The following is a 25,747-nucleotide window of genomic DNA, read 5'->3' on the forward strand; positions in this document are numbered from 1 at the left end:
ACCAATGTATACCCCACATTTTGTTGTTGTTGTTGTTGTTGTTGAGACAGTCTTGCTCTGTTGCCCAGGTGGAGTGCAGTGGTGTGATCTTGGCTCACTGCAGTTTTCATCTCCCGGGTTCAAGTGATTCTCCTGCCTCAACCTCCCAAGTAGCTGGGACTACAGGCACGTGCCACCATGCCCAGCTAATGTTTTGCATTTTAGTAGAGATAAGATTTGGCCATGTTGGCCAGGCTGGTCTCACACTCCTGGCCTCAAGCAATCCTCCCATCTTGGCTTCCCAAATTGTTGGGATTACAGGCATGAGCCACTGAGCCGGCACTCCATATGTATTGATTGATGTCTGCATGTAACTTCTGTCCCCCTAATATTAAGCTGTAATGCAACCATCTTGGGCACATATGGCTGTGAACCACACAAGGACCTCCTGAGGCTGTGTCATGGTCCTCACATTTGGCTCAGAATACATCTCTTCAAATACTACATAGAGTTTGGCTCTTTTTGTCAACACTAGAATGGTTTGCAGAACTTAGGAAGACACTATTTATTTATTTTTTTGAGACAGAGTCTCACTCTGTCACCCAGGCTGCAGTGCAATGGCGTGATCTCGGCTCACTGCAACTTCTGCATCCTGGATTAAAGTGATTCTCCTGCCTCAGCCTCCGAAGTAGCTGGGATTACAGGCAACTGTCACTACGCCCAGCTAATTTTTGTATTTTTAGTAAAGACGGGTTTCACCATGTTGGCCAGGCTGGTCTTGAACTCCTGACCTCAGGCTGTATGCCCACCTGGGTCTCCCAAAGTGCTGGAATTACAGGTGTGAGCCACGGTGCCCGGACTGCATGTTCTTTCTTTAAATATGGGAGAAGCCTGGCATGTTTTGAGGCCACAGCGAAGTTGCTGGTAGGGAGGGAGAAAGACAAGAGAGGGTAAAGCAATGCAGAAAGTTTGGGAAGATAGAGAGATTGAATTGAAGCATAAGGTGGAGAGAGCAAAGCTGGGCACTTTTTTTCTCTAAGAACAAAGAAAAGAGGGTGGGTGTGGTGGCTCACACCTGCAATCCCAGCACCTTTGGAGGCCGAGGTAGGCAGATCACTTGAGGTCAGGAGTTCAAGATCAAACTGGCCAACATGGTGAAACCCTGTCTCTACTGAAAATACCTAAATTAGCCAGGCATGGTGGCACGTGGCTGTAATCCCAACTACTTGGGAGGCTGAGGCATAAGAATCACTTGAACCTCGGAGGCGGAAGAAGCAGTGAGCGGAGATGTTGCCATTGCACTCCAGCCTGGGTGACAGAGCAAAACTGTCTCAAAAAAATACAATAAAGGAACGGAATGGAAGTAAAGGTGGACAAGAGTGATGCCAGCTCACCACTCCTAAGTGCTTTCTGTGTGTAGACCACTCTACTAAGTGTGTTATGTACATTTTCTTGTCCAGTCCTCCCAACAATTCTGAAAAGTGGGTCTTGTTTGTATTCCCATTTTACAGATGAGGAAATTGAATCTTTGAGAGGTCATAAAGCCTAAGGTCATAAAGCTATGCAGTCAGACTTTGAACCCAGGCATCCTGATGCCAGAGTCTAGATTCTTTTTGGCAGAATGTTCCTTATTTTGGTTTTGTCTGATGCTTTCTCATGATTAGATTCAAGGTATGCATTTCCAACCAGAATACTACTTAAGTGATGTGTTCGTCTCAGGCTTTCCATCAGAGGGCACACAATGTCCATCTGCCCCTAAACAATCACACGGTTAAGGTGGTGTCCAATTGCCCCATTATACGATCACTACTTTTTCCCTTCCGACTAATAAGCAATCTGAGTGGAGACACTTTAAAACCATGCAAATATCTTGCTCCTCAAGGTTCCTCCTAAATTTTGCATCCAGAGGTACTTTTTGCCTGATCCATTTTACTACAATAATTGCAAAATAATGAATTCCCAATTGCAGCACTCCTCCTACATTCACCATCAACCTCAGCTTCATGCTTCTTAAACAAGAGCCCTCTTCCTCTCTTTCTCTCTCATTGATAAGAACTCATGATTCTTATTTTTCAATGGGTTATAATTTCAATGGGTTAATGTCCTTAATCATTTTGGTTCCTAATATCCCAGATTTGGCCAGTGGGAGCTCCTTCAAGTTAGTTCCTTTATCCTGTGACATGCCTCCAGCACTTTTTAACTTTTTGACATAACACAATGTTTCAGGCTCCTCATCTCATATCTACATTGCCCCAGACATTTCTCTAATGAACCCTGATTCCTTTTAGTGAGGATTAGAGACCAAGATCTCAGTGCAAAATGTTCTTATTGCGAATGGGATGTATTTGATTTTAACCCTTTTTAGCAGATAGAGCTGAATACATATACACACATTAGCTACATATATGAATATGCATACACACATGCACATATATACTTGTGTATACATACATATGTATGTTCAGACATATACATGTTTTAGAAATCATGAGTTCTGGCCAGGTGTGGTGGCTCATGCCTATAATACCAGCACTTTGGGAGGCTGAAGCAGGTGGAGTTCTGACATCAGGAGTTCAAGACCAGCCTGGCCAACATGATGAAACCCCATCTCTACTAAAAATACAAAAAAAAAAAAAAAAATTAGCCGGGCGTGGTGGTGGGCACCTGTAATCCCAGCTACTTTGGAGGCTGAGGCAGGAGAATCACTTGAACCCAGGAGGTGGAGGTTGCAGTGAGCCGAGATGGCACCATTGCACTCCAGCCTGGGCAACAAGAGCAAAACTCTGTCTAGAAAAGAAATGAGTTATTGGCTTTTAACAACACCAACACATTTACTCATTTATTCAAGCATATAATATGTCTAAAATGTTTCAGAATTGATTTGCCAATGCCATTACATAAACAAACCTACCAAAGAGACTTAAGAATTTGTTTGAAGTTATCTTCCCACCCCAGCCTCACGGGAGCCTACCTTCTGAACCAGTCTTGACTAGTATGGCTGTTTGCTGGGAGGAAGGTGGCAGCAGAGAGGGAGCACAATACTTGAAATGGAGGTGTGAAATAGCCATGGAAGGGGAAAGGTGTGGGACCTTCAGTTTCAGAAGCAGAAGATAAATTTCCAAGGCTGGAGGAGATACTTGTGTGCTGGCCCAGGTCCACTCGATGGCATATTTTCCTGAAGCCATCTTAGAAGCCTGGGTACAGTAGAGAAGACAGATGGCTGGGATGGCTGGCTGATCCAAAGTTGGGGAACTACCAGGTGGATATGGCAGAAGGACAGAGGGTGAGGATACTGGGGTGCTGGCAAGAGAGTGGTTGACGTCATGAACCCTGGAGTCTGGGCTGAATTGGGGAAGAAATGAAGCCAAGAGAAAGGGATTGACTGGAGCTGTGAAGGGGTTTATTCATGTGATTTCTGGTCACTAAATCTAATAATCTAGGAATAGGCAGTTCAGGGGGCTATGAGGAGAGATAGCACATATCTTTATTTTATTTTATTTATTTATTTATTTGAGACCATGTTTTGCTCTTGTTGCTCATGCTGGAGTGCAATGGCGCGATTTCGGCTCACCAAAACCTCCGCCTCCCGGGTTTAAGCGATTCTCCTGCCTCAGCCTCCTGACTAGCTGGGATTACAGGCATGCACCACCATGCCCCGCTAATTTTTTGTATTTTTAGTAAAGACGGGGTTTCTCCATGTTGGTCAGGCTGGTCTCAAACTCCCAACCTCAGGTGATCTGCCTGCCTCGGCCTCCCAAAGTGCTGGGATTACAGGCGTGAGCCACCACACCCGGCCGGCATGTATCAAATTTGGTTAGCAACAAGATGAGAAGAACTGTACTCAGAGCAACCAAAGAGATCTTTTCCCCAAAGACCAGAGATTGAGGGAGAGAAGACCTAGCTGGCTCAGGCTGAAGAGGGAAACTGTTTAAAGCACATTATTGGCCGGGCGCGGTGGCTCAAGCCTGTAATCCCAGCACTTTGGGAGGCCGAGACGGGCGGATCACGAGGTCAGGAGATCGAGGCCATCCTGGCTAACATGGTGAAACCCCGTCTCTACTAAAAAATACAAAAAACTAGCCGGGCGAGGTGGCGGGCGCCTGTGGTCCCAGCTACTCGGGAGGCTGAGGCAGGAGAATGGCGTAAACCCGGGAGGCGGAGCTTGCAGTGAGCTGAGATCCGGCCACTGCACTCCAGTCCGGGCGACAGAGCGAGACTCCGCCTCAAAAAAAAAATAAATAAATAAAGCACATTATCGCAATGTATGATCAACAGCTAAGAGGAGTGATCAAATGAAGGGACTTTAGAGATCATTTCACCTGGATGGGCACTTCACTTTTAAGGTCAGGAAATAAAAGTTCAGAGCTGTTAAGCAACTGCCCCATGCCCACCCGCCCCCAGCCTCCGTGGGATTCAAACTCAGGTGTTCTAAATGCCATGTTGGTGGCTCTTTAACGCACTACAATGTTCTGAACCTAGCAAAACATCTGACTGGTTTGTTTTGCCTACTAGTCTTTATTCTCCATCTAGATTTTAAACACAGGGGCAGGAGTGGAATCTTATGCATCAGTGCATTCTCCATAGTTCCTAAGTCAGTCACTGCTCAATGGATCATTTTTTTTTTTTTTTGAGAAGGACTCTTGCTCTGTCGCCCAGTCTGGAGTGCAGTGGCACAACCTCGGCTCACTGCAACCTCCACCTCTTGGGTTCAAGCAATTCTCTGCCTCAGCCTCCTGAGTATCTGGGATTACAGGCCCCTGCCACCACGCCTGGCTAATTTTTGCGTTTTTAGTAGAGACGGGGGTTTCACCATCTTGGCCAGGCTGGTCTTGACCTCCTGACCTCCTGACCTCCTGATCCACCCACCTCGGCCTCCCAGTGCTGGGATTACAAGCATGAGCCACCACTCCTGGTCTTTTTTTTTTTTTTTTTTTGAGGCGGAGTCTTGCTCTGTCGCCCAGGCTGGAGTGCAGTGGCCAGATCTCAGCTCACTGCAAGCTCCGCCTCCCGGGTTCCCGCCATTCTCCTGCCTCAGCCTCCCAAGTAGCTGGGACTACAGGCGCCCGCCACCTCGCCCGGCTAGTTTTTTGTATTTTAGTAGAGACGGGGTTTCACTGTGTTCGCCAGGATGGTCTCAATCTCCTGACCTTGTGATCCGCCTGTCTCAGCCTCCCAAAGTGCTGGGATTACAGGCTTGAGCCACCGCGCCCGGCCTTTTTTTTTTTTTTTTTTTAAGACAGAGTCTCACTCTGTGACCCAGGCTGGAGTACAGTGGCATGATCTCAGTTCACTGCAACCTCCTGGGCTAAAGCGATCCTCCCACTCCAGCCTCCAGGGTAGCTGGGACTACAGGCATGTGCCACCACACCCGGCTATTTTTGTATTTTTTTGCTAGAGACAGGGTTTCACCACATTGCCAAGACTGGTCTTGTATAGCTGGGCTCAAGGGATCCATGTTGGCCAGGCTGGTTTTGAACTCCTGGCCTCAACTTACCCACCCACCTCAGCCTTCCAAAGGTGTGAGCCACTGCACCTGGCTTAATTTCTGAACAACTTTCAAACAAGGTTTGCTTTTGGGACTTGTCCTTTAAGGATATCCTTTTAGAGATAAAAAGTGGGGTTTTGGCTGGGTGCTTTCTAGATACTTAAAATGCTGACTAATAGTTTTAGGATGTAAGTAAGGTGCGGCACAGGAGAAGGCCATGTGCAAACGCCCTATATAAAGAGTATGGGGGTCGGGTGTGGTGGCTCATGCCTGTAATCCCAGCACTTTGGGAGGCTGAGGTGGGCAGATTGCGAGGTCAGGAATTCGAGACCAGCCTGGCCAACATGGTGAAACTCGGTCTCTACTAAAAACAGAAAAATTAGCTGGGTGTGGCGGTGGCACCTGTAATCCCAGCTACTCAGGAGGCTGAGGCAGGAGAATCGCTTGAACTAGGGAGGCGAAGGTTGCAGTGAGCCGAGACTGGTTCACTGCACTCTAACCTGGGTGACAGAGCAAGACTCCATCTCAAAAAAAAAAAAAAAAGAGCATCTAGGAACTCTCTGTACTCTCTGCTCAATTTCTCTGTAAATCTGTTTTAAAATATTTAAAAAATACTCCTACACTGGGATTGCAATAAAATTTGTGTTGTCACGTGGTTCTAATCACTAGTAATCCAGGTAGTGATGGTGGCTGAAAGTTTAAAAGTGATAATGAAAAATGTGCTAGAAAACTTTCAATCCCATGTGATAGAAAAAAAGTAGTCAAAATAGGGCTCCTAGCATAAGCTGGAGTGACCCCCCTTTAAATGACTCCAGCATGTTGACATGACAGGCTGCAGCTGGCCGACTTTGCTTGGTGCTCAGGAGAGGCTATTGGAAAGAAAAGGCGGATAAAAAATATCTGTTCACATAAAATTATGCAGTTAACCAATCAAAGGAAACAACTGGTTAGAGAGAAAGAATTTTAATCATCAGGCTAAAAAATTTACAAAACCTCGTTGAACATAAGATACGCAACATTAAATTCTGGGTAATACATGCATGCATTGTTATTTCTGTGTGGGAATGCCTCATTCTGAGCAAACCTGACATACAGCAGTAGGACTGACTGTCACTGGGAAGCTTTGACACAACACTTTTTTTTATATAGCACATTCCCAAAATGTGTTTAACATAGAGTTTCATTTTTCAAAATTGATTTGCACATAATTTTAGAGAGAATTATCTATTGGTTAAAATGAGGTATATCTGTGCTGCCATGAAGTGTGCCATGAGAACACACTTCAGTTTCTCTAACCCATTTTTATACATCATAATAAAATTTCATTTTATGAAAAAATAGTTGAATTCATGAGGTATGCATCTTGACCACATGCCCACAGTGTAAGTACCAAGTGTAAGGTCAGTGCATGATGAGTGCACAACACAGTATACCACGAGTAAATGCACTTCCCAGTCATACATCTCCCCCATTACAAAATGTGTCTAATCTCAAAATCCCCGATGAAGTCCTTGTGTGCACAGCCCAGGCTCACCTACGGGTATGTGTATATGTGCAAGGATGGGTATGCCGCCATGGCAGCACAGTCTCTCTTTGTGGCAGGATATCTGCTCCGAGGCCAGTTTGGCTTCATACCTGGAGCTGGCTCTTGGCTGGAGTTTATGGTTCTCTTTGGAGAGCATGATACTGTAAAGCCTGGCTTCTTATTCTGTGCAAATAAGATTTTAAAAAGTTGAATTCACTTTATTTTGCCATTTCTAAAGATGTAATTAGGGTTGGGGTTGGCTTTACAAGGAGTCAGTGAGAAGTATTTGCATTTCTTCCCCGAATATAAAAGTAGTTGACACTGTTATAGAACAGAGGTGAATTGAGCCTTTGTCCTGGTCCCTCAGTCAAATCAAGGTCAACATCAGAAACATTTTTTTTTGAGGTGGAGTCTTGCTCTGTTGCTCAGGCTGGAGTGCAGTGGCACAATCTCAGCTCACTGCAACCTCTGCCTCCTGGGCTCAAGCAATTCTCCTGCCTCAGCCTCCTGAGTAGCTGGGACTACAGGCGTGTGCCACCACACCCGGCTATTTTTGTTTTTTAGTAGAGACGGGGTTTCGCCATTTTGCCCAGGCTGGTCTCAAACTCCTGACCTCAAGTGATCCTCCTGCCTTGGCCTCCCAAACTGCTGGGATTACAGGTGTGAGCCACTGTGCCTGGTCACCCAAAGTGTTGGGATTACAGGCGTGGGCCACCACACTGGCCAACATGGGCAACATTTTAATTGCCCTAAAAAGCAGAAGGACTGCATTTTATAAGCTGTCTAGAAACATTAAACAAAAAAAGAGAAAAACAATCTATCAAGGTGGCAGACTGCCTCATTTTTTTCAATTATGTTTATCTGACATGTTATAGAAGTTAAATACCCACATCTCTGTTACACAAAATCACACTATAAATTTTAAGAAAATATGAGGTGGGATAATCACTTGAGCCTGGCAGGCAGAGGTTGCAGTGAGCCGAGATCATGCCACTGCACTCCAGCCTGGGCGACAGAGCAAGACCCTGTCTCAAAAAAAAACCAAAAAAACAAAAAAACAAAAAAAAAGAAATTTTAAGAAAATGAAGTAAAGATAAAGGTTTGGATAACAGTCATCTACTACACTGGATTTAATTGAATTCATGGCTATATGTCAGAACCTAATTAGTATATTTCAGTTCTGGGATATAGTTTTTGCTACTCGTAGGCTTCCAGCAATGAACGCTAAGTGAAGAAAGAGGACAAGCTCATTATTGACTAGTCTGTCAGGACTGAAACTCTCTTTAATTTGACTTTATTTAAGCCTATATTTTCACTGCTCTTCATTTTCTGTCATAATATGGTGATTGGACTATCAGTCTTGTCACTCCTAGAGGATCTTGTCTTCATGTCTTTGAAGGACTTTGCACATAGTAGACACTAGAAGACACTGATAGGTAAATGAGAGCATCAGTGCAAGAATTCCCAAGCAACAGACTTGGGAAGACAGCAGGGACTCCATCCACTGGGAGAACCATCCACTCTATATCTGGTACACCTAACTTAATCCACTGATTCTCAAGCTGTGTTTCACCCAGACTCATGTGAACAACACCTCCTGTACACGTACCCTGGGCTACTAGAAACAACAGCTTACTAGCTGTTTCGCCACTTATTTTTTTTTGAGATGGAGTCTCACTCTGTCACCCAGGCTGGAGTGCAGTGGCGCAATCTCAGCTCACTGCAATCTCCGCCTCCGGGTTCAAGCAATCCTCCTGCCTCAGCCTCCCAAGTAGCTGGGACTACAGGTGCCTGCCACCACACCTGGCTAATTTTTTGGTTTTTAGTAGAGATGGGGTTTCACCATGTTGGCCAGGCTGGTCTCGAACTCCTGACCTCAGGTTATCTGCCTGCCTTGGCCTCCCAAAGTGCTGAGATTACAGGCGTGAGCCACCATGCCCGGCCTCGCCACCTCTTTTTTCCTCCCTTTCAGGAAAAAACGTGTGAGTGCAAATGAGCATGACGAATGTTATTATAGGGATAAATACGAATTCATTCAAACTTATTATTTTTAAAATTTTTCTATATTTTATTTATTTATTTATTTAGAGACAGAGTCTCACTCTGTCGCCCAGGCTGGAGTGCAGTGGTGCAATCTTGGCTCACTGCAAACTCTGCCTCCTGGATTCAAGTGATTCTCCTGCCTCAGCCTCCCGAGTAGCTGGGGTTCAAGCATGCACCACTATACCCAGCTAATTTTTATATTTTTAGTTGAGACAGGGTTTGGCCATGTTGGCCAGGCTGGTCTTGAACTCCTAACCTCAGGTGATCCACTCTCCTCAGCCTCCTAAAGTGCATAGAGTTGTGAGCCACTGCACCTGACCAAACTTACTCTGACATTTTTTTTTTTTTTTTTTTTTGAGACGGAGTCTCGCTCTGTACTCAGGCTGGAGTGCAATGGCACGATCTCAGCTCACTGCAACTTCTGCCTCCCTGGTTCAAGTGATTCTCCTGCCTCAGCCCCTCCAGTAGCTGGGATTACAGGCGCACACCACCACGCCCGGCTAATTTTTGTATTTTTAATAGAGATGGGGTTTCACCATGTTGGCCAGGCTGGTCTCTAACTCCTGACCTCAAATCATCTGCCTGCCTTGGCCTCCCAAAGTGCTGGGATTACAGGTGTGAGCCACTGTGGCTGGCCTAAAACTTATTCTTTTAAAAAAGCAAATAATTCACAAAACTTGGTACTGAACGGTCAGTGGTAACTGTAGCCTGAGGGTGCAAAATGCCTTAGATGTGCACCTGAGCAGAACAAATCCGAGAAGGTAAAACTGGACTGTGCATCACCGCCCCTCCAAATTACATAATACATTTGAGAACTAATTAAAATTAATCACTGGCATGTAACTATGTACAGTATATCAGGTGAAGTACCTGCATTCTCCCTTTATTCTTAGGCAGAATCAGGGTGGCCATTGATGGGTCCAGGGAGGTGTCTTTGTCTCTTCTATTTAAATTTGTCTAAAATAAATGAACATATCCTCACTAAATTTTCCACTTGAGCAAGTGTGATTACAGTGAATATACATTATTTATTTGCTTATTAATATATGTTAATTCATTACGATACTCTCACAGAAAAGGATAGGCAAAACATAATTCAAAGAAGGAAAAACAGTTCGAAGGAGGAAAAGTGACTAATGTACTGAGTGCCTATGATATACCAGGTGCTTTATACTTTCACACTAATTCACACAACCTTAGGATGTAGATATTATCACCTCAGTATTTCAGGTGCAGAAACTTAGCCCCGGGGTGGTCAGACGACTCACAGAATATTAAACAGTGGGGCTGGAAGTTTGAACTCAAGGCAGACTTCAAAATTTATGCTCTTGCCACCAGCTGTGCTCTGTGGGGATTCCCCAGTATTGCACAGTGAGAGCTCATTATAGCACTGTTAACCATAGGGTAGTGTTCCACATGAGGAGGCCCATTTTGCATCCCATCCCCTAAGAATCAGCTACTATTGTACCAAAATATTTTTTCTTCTTTTTTTTTGCAGGGGGACAAAGTCTCACTGTCATCTAGGGTGGAGTGCAGTGGCAGGATCACAGCTCACTGTAACCTTAAACTCCTGGACTCAAGTGATTCTCCCACCTCAGCCTCCCAAGTAGCTAGGACTACAGGGGCAGGCTACCACATCCAGGTAATTTTTAAAGTTTTTTTTTTTTTTTTTTTTTTTTTTTTTCAGACGGAGTCTTGCTTTGTTGCCCAGGCTGGAGTGCAGTGGCGTGATCTCGGCTCACTGCAAGCTCCGCCGCCTCCCAGGTTCACGCCATTCTCCTGCCTCAGCCTCCCTAGAAGCTGGGACTACAGGCGCCCGTGACCACGCCCGGCTAATATTTTGTATTTTAGTAGAGACGGGGTTTCACTGTGTTCGCCAGGATGGTCTTGATCTCCTGACCTCATGATCCGCCCGCCTCGGCCTCCCAAAGTGCTGGGATTACAGGCGTGAGCCACTGCGCCCGGCCCTAGTTTTAAAAATTTTTTGTAGAGATAGGATCTTGCTATGTTGCTCAGGCTGGTCTTGACTTCCCGACCTCAAGTGATCCTCCCACCTTTGCCTCCCAAAGTGCTGGGATTACAGGTGTGAGCTACTGTACTTGACCTGAAAACCCTTTTTTTTCTTCTTTTTTTTGAGACAGGGTCTTGCTGTGTCACCCAGGCTGGGGTGCAGTGGTAGGATCACAGCTCACTGCAGTCTTGACCTTTCAGGCTGAAGCGATCCTCCTACCTCAGCCTCCCAAGTAGCTAGGACTATAAGCATGCACCACCATGCCTAGCTAATTTTTTTTTTTCTTTTTGGAGACAGAGTCTCACTCTGTTGCCTAGGCTGGAGTGCAATGGTGCAATCTCAGCTCACTGCAACTTCTGCCTCCTGGGTTCAAGCAATTCTTGTGACTCAGCTTCCTGAGTAGCTGGGACTACAGGCACATGCCATCATGCTCAGCCAATATTTTTTTTTTTTTTTTTTGAGGGAGTCTCGCTCATTGCCCAGGCTGGAGTGCAATGGTGTGATCCCAGCTCACTGCAACCTCCGCCTCCCGGGTTCAAGCGATTCTCCTGCCTCAGCCTCCTGAGGAGCTGGGATTACAGGTGTGCACCACCACATCTGGCTAATTTTGTATTTTTAGTAGAGATGGGGTTTCACCACATTGGCCAGGCTGGTGTCGAACTCCTGACCTCAGGTGATCCACCTGCCTTGGCCTCTGAAAGTGCTGGGATTACAGGCGTGAGCCACCACGCCCGGCCTAATTTTTGTATTTTTTGTAGAGATGGGGTTTCACCATTTTGGCCAGGCTGGCCTTGAACTCCCGGCCTCATGTGATCCATCTGCCTTGTCCTCCCAAAGTGCTGGGATTACAGGCGTGAGGAGCTGCGCCGGACCAAACTTATTCTTTTTTAAAAAAAGCAAATAATTGGCTGGGCACAGAGGCTCACGCCTGTAATCCCAGCACTTTGGGAGGCTGAGGCGGGAAGATCACCTGAGGTCAGGAGTTCGAGACCAGCCTGACCCGCATGAAGAAACCCCATCTCTACTAAAAATACGAAAATTAGCCAGGCATGGTGGCACATACCTGTAATCCCAGCTACTGGGGAGGCTTAGGCAGGAGAATCGCTTGAACCTGGGAGGCAGAGGTTGCGGTGAGCCGAGATTGTGCCATTGCACTCCAGCCTGGGCAACAAGAGTGAAACTCCATCTCAAAATAACAACAACAAAAAGCAAATAATTCACAAACCTTGGTACCGAATGGTCAGTGGTAACACTGCATGTGAAGCACACCTCATAATTCATGGCAACACTCTGTGTGTTGTTAACCTCGTAAGGCTGAGAACAGGTGCATTATTCCCTGTTACTTTCTTACCTGACATGTTGCCATGGCGTTTCAAAATAATGGCTGCCTAAAAAATGTTCGTTGAAATGAAATGAAATTTTCAATGGCAAGCTTTTAGCCTAGGTGGGCTCCTTCCAGCCCTGCTATGCCCCAGGGACCAGGTGGTTTGTAGCCTGAGGATGCAAAATGCCTTAGATGTGCACCTGAGCAGAACAAATCCAAGAAGGTAAAACTGGACTGTGCATCACCGCCCCTCCAAATTACATAATACATTTAAGAACTAATTAAAATTAATCACTGGCATGTAACTATATACAGTATATTAGGTGAAGTACCTGCATTCTCCCTTTATTCTTAGGCAGAATCAGGGTGGCCATTGATGGGTCCAGGGAGGTGTCTTTGTCTCTTCTATTTAAATTTGTCTAAAATAAATGAACATATCCTCACTAAATTTTCCACTTGAACAAGTGCGATTACATTGAATATACATTATTTGTTTGCTTCTTATTCATACATGTCGATTCACTATGATATTCCCACACAAAAGGACAGGCAAAACATAATTCAAAGAAGGAAAAACAATTCAAAGGAGGAAAAGTGACTAATGTACTGAGTGCCTATGATATGCCAGGTGCTTTACACTTTCACACTAATTCACACAACAACCTTAGGATGTAGATATTATCACCTCAGTATTTTAGATGCAGAAACTTAGCCCCGGGGTGGTCAGATGACTCACAGAATATTAAACAGTGGGGCTGAAATTTGAACTCAAAGCAGACTTCAAAATTTATGCTCTTGCCACCAGCTGTGCTCTGTGGGGATTCCCCAGTATTGCACAGTGAGACCTCATTACAGTACTCTTTTTTTTGAGACAGTTTCACTCTTGTCACCCAGGCTGGAGTGCAATGGTGCAATCTCAGCTCACAGCAACCTCCACCTCTTGAGTTCAAGCGATTCTCCTGCCTCAGCTTCCCGAGTAGCTGGAATTACAGGCGCCTGCCACCACGCCTGGCTAATTTTTGTATGTTTAGTGAAGACAGGGTTTCACCATGTTGGCTGGGCTGGTCTCGAACTCCTGACGTCAGGTGATCCACCCACTTTGGCCTCCCAAAGTGCTGGGATTACAGGCATGAGCCACCGTGCCCGGGCAGCACTGTTAACCATAGGGTAGTGTTTCACATGAGGAGGGCCCATTTTGCACCCTATCCCCTAAGAATCGGCTAACTATTGTACCAAAACCATTCTTTTTTTTTGGGGGGGGGGGACAAAGTCTCACTCTGTCGCCTAGGGTGGAATGCAGTGGTAGGATCACAGCTCACCGTAACCTTAAAACTCCTGGACTCAAGTGATTCTCCCACCTCAGCCTCCCAAGTAGCTAGGACTACAGGAGGGGCAGGCTACTACATCCAGCTAAGTTTTTTTTTTTTTTTTTTTTTTTTTGAGATGGGGTCTTGCTCTATTGCCCAGGCTGGAGTGCAGTGGCGTGACCTCGGCTCACTGCAACCTCCACCTCCCAGGTTCAAGTGATTCTCCTGCCTTGGCCTCCCGAGTAGCTGGGACTACAGGGATGTGCCACCACGCCTAGCTAATTTTTTGTATTTTTAGTAGAGACGGGGTTTCACCATGTTAGCTAGGATGGTCTCAATCTCCTGACCTCATGATCTGCCTGTCTCAGCCTCCCAAAGTGTTGGGATTACAGGCATGAGCCATTGCACCCAGCCCGCATCCAGCTAAATTTTAAAATTTTTTGTAGAGATAGGATCTTGCTATGTTGCTCAGGCTGGTCTTGAACTCCTGGCCTCAAGTGATCCTCCCACCTTTTCCTCCCAAAGTGCTGGGATTACAGGTGTGAGCTACCATACCTGACCTCAAAACCGAGCCCCGCTTTTTTTTTTTAAGCAGGGTCTTGCTCTGTCACCCAGGCTGGGGTGCAGTGGTAGGATCACAGCTCACTGTAGCCTTGACCTTTCAGGCTCAAGCGATCCTCCTACCTCAGCCTCTCAAGTAGCTAGGACTATAAGCATACACCACAATGCATAGCTGATTTTTTTTCTTCTTATTTTTTTGAGACAGAGTCTTGCTCTGTCGCCCGAGCTGGAGTGCAATGGTGCAATCTCAGCTCACTGCAACTTCTGCCTCCTGGGTTCAAGCAATTCTTGTGACTCAGCTTCCTGAGTAGCTGAGACTACAGGCACACACCACCACGCCCAGCTAATTTTTGTATTTTTAGTAGAGATGGGGTTTCTCCATTTTGGCCAGGCTGGTCTTGAACTCCTGGTCTCATGTGATCCACCCATCTTGTCCTCTCACAGTGCTGGGATTACAGGTATGAGCCACTGTGTCCAGCCATGTCTAGCTAATTTGTAAAAAATTTTTTGTAGAGATGGGGTCTTGCTATGTTGCCAGGGCTAGTCTCAAACTTCTGGACCCAAGCAATCCTCCTCTCTCAGCCTCCCAAAGTGCTGGGATTACAGGTGTGAGCCACCATGCCTGGCCACCCAGGCTGGAGTACAGTGGTATGATCATGGCTCACTGGAGCCTCCAACTCTGGTCTCATGTGATCTGACCACCTCAGTGTCTCAAATAGGTGGGACTATGTGCACCACTATACCCAGCTATTTTTTGTTTATTTTTTTGTAGAGATGAGGTCTCACTATGTTGTGTAGGCTGGTCTTGAACTCCTGGGCTCAAATGATCCTCCTGCCTCAGCTTTCCAAAGTGTTGGGTTTGGCTAGGCACAATGGCTCACACCTGTAATCCCAGCACTTTGGTAGGCTGAGGCAGGCAGATCACCTGAGGTCAGGAGTTCAAAACCAGCCTTGCCAACATGGTGAGACCTCGTCTGTACTAAAAATACAAAAATTAGCCAGGCAAGGTGGCAGGTGCCTGTAATCTCAGCTCCATGGGAGGCTGAGGCAGGAGAATCACTTGAACCCGGGAGGTGGAGGTTGTAGTGAGCTGAGATCATGCCACTGAACTCAAGCCTGCGTGACAGAATGAGACTTTTGTTTCCTTTTTTGTGTCAAAAAAAGAAACAAAAAAGAAAACACACAAAGTGTTGGGCTTTCAGGTGTGAGCCACCATGCCTGTGAGCCACCATGCCTGTGAGCCACCATGCCTGTGAGCCACCATGCCTGGACAGCCTATTTTTTTTACAATAAAAAAATCAAGGATTTTGGCCAGGCATGGTAGCTCATGCCTATAATCCCAGCACTTTGGGAGGCCAAAGTGGGTAGATTACTTGAGCTTAGCAGTTTGAGACTAGCCTGGGCAACATGTCGAAACCCTGCATCTAATAAAAATACAAAAATTAGCCAAGCATGGTGGTAGGCACCTGTAATCCCAGCTACTCCAGAGGCTGAGGCCCGAGAATCACTTGAACCCAAGAGGTGGAAGCTGCACTCCAGCCTGGGTAACAGAGTAAGACTCTATCTCAAAAAAAGAAAAAAAGGCTGGGCGCGGTGGCTCAAGCCTGTAATCCCAGCACTTTGGGAGGCCGAGATGGGCAGATCACGAGGTCAGAAGATCGAGACCATCCTGGCTAACACGGTGAAACCCCATCTCTACTAAAATACAAAAAACTAGCCGGGCGAGGTGGTGGGAGCCTGTAGTCCCAGCTACTCGGGAGGCTGAGGCAGGAGACTGGCATAAACCCGGGAGGCGGAGCTTGCAGTGAGCTGAGATCCGGCCACTGCACTCCAGCCTGGGGATAGAGCAAGACTCTTTCTCAAAAAAAAAAAGAAAAAAAAATCAAAGATTTTATTGCCATAAAACTATAAAGTACTAAACATTGGTTGAGTGTCTCTCCTCTGTGTTGCCACTGCATCCTACTCTGTGATACAATTTCCTACTTACTTGCTGAAATCTCCACGGGAGTCTGAAGTCCCTGAGGCAGGGATAGTATTTTATTCAAGGTTGCATTCACAGCACCCAGTAAAGGGACTGGCATGTAGTAGGTGCCCAATAAAATTCGTTGATTTATTTTAAAATAAAATTTGCTGATTGAGTAGATGGGTGGGTAGATGGATGAATGGATGGCAAGTAAGGCAGCCCATTCTTATGTTCTTGGTGTAAAATCACAAATCACCAATATTTGATTCCAGACTTCAGTCATGTCTAATCCAAAGCAGTGTCAATGTCTCCCCCAGTTTTAATGTTTTCTTGCTCCCAGTGGCACTGTCAGGTTAGGGTAACATAAATGGCTACTACATTTGTCACCTTGTGGGAGAGAGGTGCTAATCTGAGAGGTTAGAGAATTTGTGTGACAAAGAGTCAAAAACAAAAATACTACCTCATTTAACCTTGGGTTTTCACTTCTCATTGGTAAAAAACTGGAATTCTCTGAGTTTCTGAAAAAGGCTGGATGATTTTGCAGAGTAGAAGCAAATCCTGCCCTTTCCTAGGATTGAGTAAAAAAAGAATCTTTTTCAATTGATCTATTCAAAATTGATCCAATTTACCCAACAGCAAAACTTGTACCTCTGAAAGCACATTTGTCTTTAGAAAGCAGAGGGTATGGTATGAGTGTGGCAGCTTGGACAAAGATCGATGAGCTATCCAGCTGTCTGAGCCTGGACCAGGCCTGGCCCCCAGCCATCCATCTACTCCTGACTAGCTCTGGCCACTACCATTCCAGTACCATGTCTTTCCTCTGGAAATTCAGACTTGGCTAAAACCCAGACTTCCTATGCCAGAGTATAAGAGAGGATCAGTGGACCAAGGCTGAAACCTGCTCAGAGATGCCCAGAGGGCCCCCGGAAGGTTCTGATCCCAAAACAGAAAGTTTCCTCCTGCCCCAATCTCCATCACCTTTTTGGTTTAGCGTAAACTTTAACCCCCTTTCCTTCTCCCTCTATGGAATGCTCTGAAACCAGACAGTAGAAATAGCCAGCAAGGCTTTCTTACTGAGGTATCTTCTGTTAACTTCCACATCAAATTTTTTTTCTGATACTGCTCATTTCGCTGTTTCCTAGTCTGAAGTGACTTCTTTTTTTTCTTCTTAAACATCTTCTTCTTCTGAGTCAGCTATTCCGGAAAGTAGAGAAACTGGTCATTGAGGATTCCAGAACTAGGACTACCCACATATGGCACTCTTCATGCAACGCTCAAGACACAAAGGCTAACTCGGTATGCAGCCTCATGGTGTTGGTTTGGAGAATAAACAAACAGTTCAGTTCCCTCCTTACTGGAGGATGCTTCCTACTTAATACCCCCAAATCCCACTGTTATCGATAAACTGCCAAAGGGGTACTTATGGTTGGGCACCTGTAATCCCAACACTTTGGGAGGCTGAAGCGGGTGGATCACTTGAGGTCAAGAGTTCGATACCAGCCTGGCCAACATGGTGAAACCCCATCTCTACTAAAAATACAAAAATTAGCCGGGCAAGGTGGCAGGTGACTGTAATCCCAGTTACTCAGGAGGCTGAGGTAGAAGAATTGCTTGAACCCGGGAGGTGGAGGTTGCGGTGAGCTGAGATCATGCCACTGCACTCCATCCTGGGTGACAGAGTGAGACTCCATCTCAAAAAAAAAAAAAAGGCCCGGTGCGGCGGCTCACGCCTGTAACCCCAGCACTTTGGGAGGCCAAGGCAGGCAGATCACGAGGTCAGGAGTTTGAAACCAGGATGGCCAACCATCTCTACTAAAAATACAAAAATTAGCCAGGCGTGGTGGTGTGTGCCTGTAATCCCAGCTACTCAGGAGGCTGAGGCGGAGAATTGCTTGAACCCAGAAGGTGGAAGTTTGTACCACTGCACTCCAGCCTGGGAGACAGAGCAAGACTCCATCTCAAAACAACAAGGACAACAACAACAAAAAAGCCTCACAAAGGGGCACTTACACCAATAACCAAATATCTGTGATTTACAATATGAAATCAGATTACTTATGGCAATAATGTCAGGTCCAGACAATAATGATCATTAGACGTGTGGTTAAAATATTCAGTTTGGGTGTTACCTTAAGGTGGCCTTAATAATGAAGCAAGAAAGTTATAAAGGACAAAACAAGGGACTTTAGGGCAGGGTGACTAGTTAGGACACTGTTGTATATTTTCTGCGAGTCTTAGGACAGTTGGAAAATTCCAACAAATTGGCTGGCAGTGTCATGATTTTTTTTAAGGCTGCTATTTCCTGGGTATAAGAGTTCAGCTCACCTCATCTGCTATGTTTGCTAGGTGAACAGGAAGACCATCTGAGAGAGAACTGTCAGAGCCACTGGTGCTGTTTCCAAAAGAAAAAAGAGGAAATAACTGTCATTGATATGTCTAGGAAGCATAACATTTACCAGACCAGCTGTATGGGATTAAGATTAGGATATCTTCTAGTCTACTATTTCTTTCATTGTCTATGCTTCAATTACTAAAAATTATTATTTTCTTCCTTTTTTATATTTTTGGGACAGGGTCTCACTCTGTCACCCAGGCTGGAGTGCAGTACTGTGATCACAGATCACTGCAGCCTTGACCTCCCAGGCTCAAGAGATCCTCCCACCTCAGCCTTCTGAGCAGCTGGGACTACAGGCTCATGCCACCATGCCTGACTAATTTTTAAAATTCTTGTAGTCACAGGGTCCCACTATGTTGCCTGGGCTGGTCTTGAACTTTTGTGTTTAAGCGATCCTCTTGCCTCAGCCTCCTAAAGTACTGAGATTACAGGTATGAGCAACTGCGCCTGAGCAATTACTAAGAATTCTTGATGGCCACGCGCGGTGGAGCATGCCTGTAATCCCAGCATTTTGGGAGGCCGAGGTGGGTGGATCACCTGAAGTCAGGAGTTTGAGACCACCCTGACTAAAATGGTGAAACCGTGTCTCTACGAAATACAAAAAAATTATCTGGGTGTGGTGGCGCACACCTGTAGTCCCAGCTACTCAGGAGGCTGAGGCAGGAGAATCGCTTGAACCTGGGAGGCAGAGGTTGCAGTGAGCCAAGACTGCGCCATTGCACTCCAGCCTAGGCAACAAGAGTGAAGCTGTCTCAAAAAAAAAAAAAAAAAAAAAAAGAATTTTTTTTGAGACGGAGTCTCACTCTGTCAACCTCCCAAGTAGCTGAAACTACAGGCGCCCGCCATCACGCCCAGCTAATTTTTTGTATTTTTAGAGATGGGGTTTCACCGTGTTAGCCAGGATGGTCTCGATTTCCTGACTTCATGATCTTCCCGCCTTGGCCTCCCGAAGTGCTGGGATAACAGGCATGAGCCACCGCACCCAGCCCCAAAAAAAGAATTCTTGACAAGCACATTCATCCATTCACTCCAAACACCTACTGCGTGCCAAGCAGTGTGTTAGGCACAGGGAGCACAGATGAACGAGGCAGAGCCTCTGGCACCAAAGGGTTTGCAATCCATATGGCAAAGCAAATACTGGCCAGATGGGCAAAATCGCCCTTGGTGGAGGTTGTGAGAGGCCACAGGATTCTCAACGTGCAGGCCTAGAGAAGAGTAGAGAACTGTCATTTGTTTGAAAACAAGGGATCTGTGGCCCGGCGGCGGGGTGGGCTCAAGGCTGTAATCCCAGGCACTTTGGGGAGGCCGAGACGGTCCGCGGATCACGAGGTCAGGAGATCGAGACCATCCTGGCCGCTAACACAGTGAAAACCCCGTCTCTACTAAATACAAAAAAAAAAAAAAAAAAAACCAAAAATAGGCCGGCGAGGTTGCGGGCGCTGTAGTCCAAGCTTACTCGGAGGGCTGAGGGCGGAATGGTGTTAAACCGGCGGAGGGCGGAGCTTGCAGTGAGCTGGAATCGGCCACTGGCACTCCAGTCGGGTGACAGAGCGGGGACTTGCGCCTCAAAAAAAAAAAAAAAAAAAAGGAAAAACAAGGGATCTTTCTCATTTATTCCTCTTTGGCTGGTACCAATTCAGAAATCCAGGATCCTAACAGGTACTTTGAAGAAATGTATTCAATATATAAACAAATGCATTTAATAAACAATCTGAGCCTGGGTGACACAGTAAGTCGCTGTATCTACAAAAAAAATGTTTTGTTTTAATTAGCTGGTAGTGGTGGTGCCTGCCTGTGGTCCCAGACACTTGGGAGACTGAGATAGGAGGACCACTAGTGCCCAGGAAGTTGAGGCTGCAGTGAGCCGAGATTGTGCCACTGCACTCCAATCTAAGCAAAAGGGCAAGAACCTATCTCAAAAAATATATAAATAACAAAAAGAACCTTCAGGTCAGAGACCAAGATTACTTTTATCACCCCAATTTTCCTTCAAAAGTTTTGAATGAGGCCAGGCATGGTGGCTCATGCCTATAATCCCCACACTTTGTGAGACCAAGGCAGGAGGGATTGCTTGAGGCCAGGAATTAAAGACCAGACTGGGCAACATAGTGATACCCTGTCTCTATTAAAAAAAAAAAAAGAAAGAAAAAAAAGGTTGGCTGGGCATAGTGGCTCACACCTGTCATCCCAGCACTTTGGGAGGCTGAGGCTCAAAAACCTCTTGAGCCTAGAAATTTAAGACCAGCCTGGGCAACATGGCAAAACCCTGTCTCTACAAAAAAATACAAAAATTAGCCAGGTGTGGTAGTGCACACCTGTAGTCTCAGCTACTGGGAAGGCTGAGCTGGGAGGATCATTTGAGCCCAGGAGTTTGAGGCTACAGTGAGCTGTGATTGCGCCACTGACTCTAGCCTGGGCGACAGAGTGACACTCTTTCTAAAAAAAAAAAGGTGTGGATGCTCATTTAGACTAATCTAAAGTCCTCCCTCACAAACTGTGTACTCCCCCTTTCTGCAAGGGCTAGGATGAATGAAAACTCAAATAATCAAACCTTTCTTTCTTCATGTCTTTTGCTTAAGTGTCACATTATATTTTCCTCTTTCCTGGGGTTTAGTTGGCTAGAACCAAGAGCTGTTCTCTATGACGGGGGTCTATACATACAGTTTACTGGCACAAGGCCAGGCGCGGTGGCTCATGCCTGTAATCCCAGCACTTTGGGAGGCTGAGACGGGCAGATCACTTGAGGTCAGGAATTCAAGACAAGCCTGGCCAACATTGTGAAACTCCATCTCTACTAAAAATACAAAAAAAAATTAGCTGGGTGTGGTAGCGGGTGCCTGTAATTCCAGCTACTCGGGAGACTGAGGCATGAGAATTGCTTGAACCCAGGAGGTGGAGATTGCAATGATGCAGTGAGCCAAGATCGCACCACTACACTCCAGCTTGGGTGACAGAGTGAGACTCCATCTCAAAAACAAACAAAAAACATTTGTTGGTGTAGAGCTCGAATCACATGGGAGAAGTCAGCATTTCAAACCATTCAGCTGCCCAACCCTTCATTTGTTTCTGCTCCCCTCGCTCCTCTCAGTGCACAATGAGTAGTCCCACAGAAAGACAGCAGGAAGAAAACCCCATCTCTGATCTAATTCCCAATTCCCTGTTCTCACAAGGTTTTTTTCTAGTGGACACTGCAAGTCCTGTTGGTAGAAAACGTTAGCAAATGGGACAAAAGCACTAAAAGCAGTGTGTCCCAGAAAGTGTCAAAACCTATGTGTGTACATACACAAGGCAAACTCAAACTGGGCTTGTACACTCACAGTCTGCTTTCCTGTGCAATCGTGACAATGGATAGGTGGAACCCCACTGGAGGCTGTGACAGCCGGTCTCTTGAGGCAGAGGCTGGCAAATTGGTTTCAATAATTCTTAACCATGTGCATCAGAGTGTCCCGGCTGAGCCACTAGAATGTAGAGTCTGCCTGTTTCTGAATTGATTCCCCTTGGGCCCTATTTATTTCTTTTTAAATTTTTTAAAAAATAGAGATGGGGTCTCACTATGTTGACCAAGCTGGCCTCCAACTCCTGGCCTCAAGCAATCCTCCCATCTTGGCCTCCCAAAGTGCTGGGATTACAGACATGAGCCATCATGCCTAGCCACACCTTGGCACTATTTCTATGAGTTGATATGCAGAGTACATTTTTTTTTTTTGAGACAAGGTCTCACTGTGTCGCCCAGGTTGGAGTGCAGTCGTGCAATCCTGGCTCACTGCAGCCTTGACCTCCTGGATTCAAATGATCCTCTCACCTTAGCCTCCCAAGTAGCTGGGACAACAGGCATGAATCACCATGCCTGGCTAATTTTTGCATTTCTTGTAGAGACAGGGTTTCTCCATGTTGCCAAGGCTTGTCTTGAACTCCTGGGCTGAAGTGATCCACCCATCTTGGCCTCCCAAAGTGCTAAGACTACAGGTGTGAGCCACTGCGTCCAGCTGGCATTTTGTTTTTGAGGCTGTATTTGGAGAGGGGTTGGTGCAGAGGTCTTGGTGAGTTAGGCATAGGATTCTAAGAGAGTGGAAGGGATGACATGGTGAATGGGCCACACGACCTGGCCTGATGGCCTACTTTAAGTTTAAGGTCCCTAAAGAAATATTTGTGAGACTCAGAATTGCTTTTGGGCCCAGATGTCATTGTGCCATAGAGTGGATGAAAGAGCCATCCCTTTTCCACTGTCCACCACAGACTACAGTGCAGCCTCTGTCAGAAGACTTCCACATCAGTCCAGAAGCCTGAAGGTAGCTGGGTCATCCATGAGGCACTTTAGCCAGTAAGTTGGAGTAGAAGGTATTCTTGCACACCTGGGAGACATAACCTTTTGGGGGCTTCCTAAATAGCTGGGGAGACTATGAGGGTAGAGATGAGATTCTGAATGCTTAATTTAAAAAACATTTGGCCGGGCGCGATGGCTCAAGCCTGTAATCCCAGCACTTTGGGAGGCCGAGACGGGCGGATCACGAGGTCAGGAGATCGAGACCATCCTGGCTAACACGGTGAAACCCCATCTCTACTAAAAAAATACAAAAATTAGCCGGGCAAGATGGCGGGCGCCTGTAGTCCCAGCTACTTGGGAGGCTGAGGCAGGAGAATGGCGTAAACCCGGGAGGCGGAGCTTGCAGTGAGCTGAGATCTGGCCACTGCACTCCAGCCTGGGCGACAGAGCGAGACTACGTCTCAAAAAAAAAAAAAAAAAAAAAAAAAAAATTTATTGAGCTCTTCCTCTGTGCTAGGTACAGAACAGGTACCATTCTAGGTGCATGAGATACAGAGCAAACGAAAAGATCTCTGACTTTGTGGAACCTGTCTCCTAGTAGAGGGAAACAGACAATAAACAACAGATATTGGCTGGGTGTGGTGGCTCACGCCTGTCATCCCAGCACCCTGGGAGGCCAAGGTGGGTGGATCACCTGAGGTCAGGAGTTCAAGACCAGCCTGGGCAACATGGTGAAACCTCATCTCTACTAAAAATACAAAAATTAGATGGCCGGGCGCGGTGGTTCATGCCTGTAATCCCAGGACTTTGGGAGGCCGAAGTGGGCAGATCACCTGAGGTCAGGAGTTCAAGACCAGCCTGACCAATATGGAGAAATCTCATCTCTACTAAAAATAGAAAACTAGCCAGGCTTGGTGGCACATGCCTGTAATCCTAGCTACTTGGGAGACTGAGGCAGGAGAATCGCTTGAACCCGGAGACAGAGGCTGCAGCGCGTGCAGTGAGCCGAGATTGCACCATTGCACTCTAGCCTGGGCAACAAGAGAGAAATTCTGTCTCAAAAAAAAAAAAAATTAGTGGGACTTAGTGGTGGGTGCCTGTAATCCCAGCTACTTGGGAGACTGAGGCAGAAGAATTGCTCGAACCTGGGAGGCGGAGGTTGCAGTGAGCCGAGATCACGCCATTGGACTCCAGCCTGGGCGACAGAGTGAGACTCTATCTCAAAAAAAAAAAAAAAGAAAATAGGCCAGGTGCAGTGGCTCATGCCTGTAATCCCAGCACTTTGGGAGGCCAAGGTGGGTGGATCACCTGAGGTCAGGAGTTCGCAACCAGCCTGGCCAACATGTTGAAATCGCGTTCTACTAAAAATTAGCCAGCCGCGGTGGTGGGTGCCTGTAATCCCAGCTACTCAGGCGGCTGAGGCAGGAGAATAGCTTGAACCCAGAGACGAAGGTTGCAGTGAGTGGAGATCACGCCATTGTACTCCAGCCTGGGCAACAAGAGCAAAAGTCTGTCTCAAAAAATAATAATAATAAAAATAAATAAATAAAACAGATACAATAAAGACTTAAATGATATAGAATGACAGAGGCAATAAATGCTATGGAAAAATGTAGAGCACCTAAGGGGGATAAGGAGTGGCAGGAGGGTGAAGGAGGGGAGCAAGCTGTAGCATTAGAGTAACATGTATAGATCATGTTGAAAAAGGCAGCATTTGGCTGGGTGCGGTGGCTCACGCCTGTCATCCCAGCACTTTGGGAGGCCGAGGTGGGCGGATTGCCTGAGGTCAGGAGTTCGAGACCAGCCTAGGCAACACAGTGAAATCCCGTCTCTACTAAAATACAAAAAATTAGCCAGCCATGGCAGCGTGCACCTGTAGTCCCAGCTACTTGGGGGGCTGAGGCAGGAGAATTGCTTGAACCCGGGAGGCGGAGGTTGCAGTGAGCCGAGATCATGCCATTGCACTCCAGCCTCAGCCTGGGTGATAGAGCGAGACTCTGTCTCAAAAAAAAAAAAAAAAAAGGCTTAGGGTGGAGGCCATAGAGGTATCAGGAGGCCTATAGCCTTACAGGCCATTGTAGGGTCTTTGGCTTTTTAAAATCTGAGTTGGGGAGATACTGAAGTGCTTTCAACAGATAAATGATATGATCTGATTTAGGTTATTTATTTATTTTTTGAGATGTAGTTTCGCTCTTATTGCCCAGGCTGCAATGGTGTGATCTCGGCTCACTGCAACCTCCGCCTCCCAGGTTCCAGCGATTCTCCTGCTTCAGCCTCCCGAGTAGCTGGGATTACAGGCATGTGCCATCACATCCAACTAATTTTGTATTTTTAGTAGAGATGGGGTTTCTCCCAATAATACAAGTAAAAGGTAATGGAGGCTTAGACCAGAGTAGCAGCAGTGGTTGCGGGGGGATGTGTGAATTGGTTGGATTCTAGATATATTTTGAAATTATAAACATTAGGATTTGCCTGTGGATTGGATATGAGATACAGCCAGACCTACTTGGTCAGGCTGGTCTTGAACTCCTGACCTCAGGTGATCCGCCAGCCTCGGCCTCCCAAAGTCCTGGGATTACAGGTGTGAGCCACTGTGCCTGCTTTAGGTTTTTTAAAAAATCACTCTTCTGGGCCGGGCGCAGTGAGTGGCTCAAGCCTGTAATCCCAGCACTTTGGGAGGCCGAGACGGGCAGATCACGAGGTCAGGAGATCGAGACCATCCTGGCTAACCCAGTGAAACCCCGTCACTACTAAAAAATACAAAAAACTAGCCGGGTGAGGTGGCGGGCGCCTGTAGTCCCAGCTACTCGGGAGGCTGAGGCAGGAGAATGGCGTAAACCCGGGAGGCGGAGCTTGCAGTGAGCTGAGATCCGGCCACTGCACTCCAGCC

At 46.5% G+C, this 25,747-nt stretch overlaps 1 protein-coding gene across 6 annotated transcripts in view; it reads right to left on the reverse strand.

The window, feature by feature from the left end:
* AGBL2 (AGBL carboxypeptidase 2) overlaps positions 1-25,747 on the reverse strand; it is a 75,100-nt gene that overhangs the window by 10,189 nt on the left and 39,164 nt on the right. The window contains exons 13-18 of one of the 6 annotated variants that reach the window (XM_017865770.1): positions 18,524-18,590; positions 17,273-17,392; positions 16,659-16,766; positions 12,700-12,786; positions 9,903-9,989; positions 7,100-7,172 (exon numbers count right to left, since the gene is read on the reverse strand). In XM_017865770.1, the coding sequence (XP_017721259.1) occupies positions 7,100-7,172; positions 9,903-9,989; positions 12,700-12,786; positions 16,659-16,766; positions 17,273-17,392; positions 18,524-18,590 (542 nt within the window). Of the gene's footprint in view, positions 1-6,411; positions 7,173-8,020; positions 8,419-9,902; positions 9,990-12,256; positions 12,568-12,699; positions 12,787-16,658; positions 16,767-17,272; positions 17,393-18,523; positions 18,591-25,747 lie in introns of those variants that run through there. The other 5 variants (XM_017865768.1, XM_017865772.1, XM_017865773.1 and 2 more) reach the window with 5 other exon arrangements.

This window comes from Rhinopithecus bieti, unplaced genomic scaffold, assembly GCF_001698545.2.
Source record: "Rhinopithecus bieti isolate Rb0 unplaced genomic scaffold, ASM169854v2 scaffold_81727, whole genome shotgun sequence".
In the NCBI taxonomy this organism is placed as follows: Eukaryota; Metazoa; Chordata; class Mammalia; order Primates; family Cercopithecidae; genus Rhinopithecus; species Rhinopithecus bieti.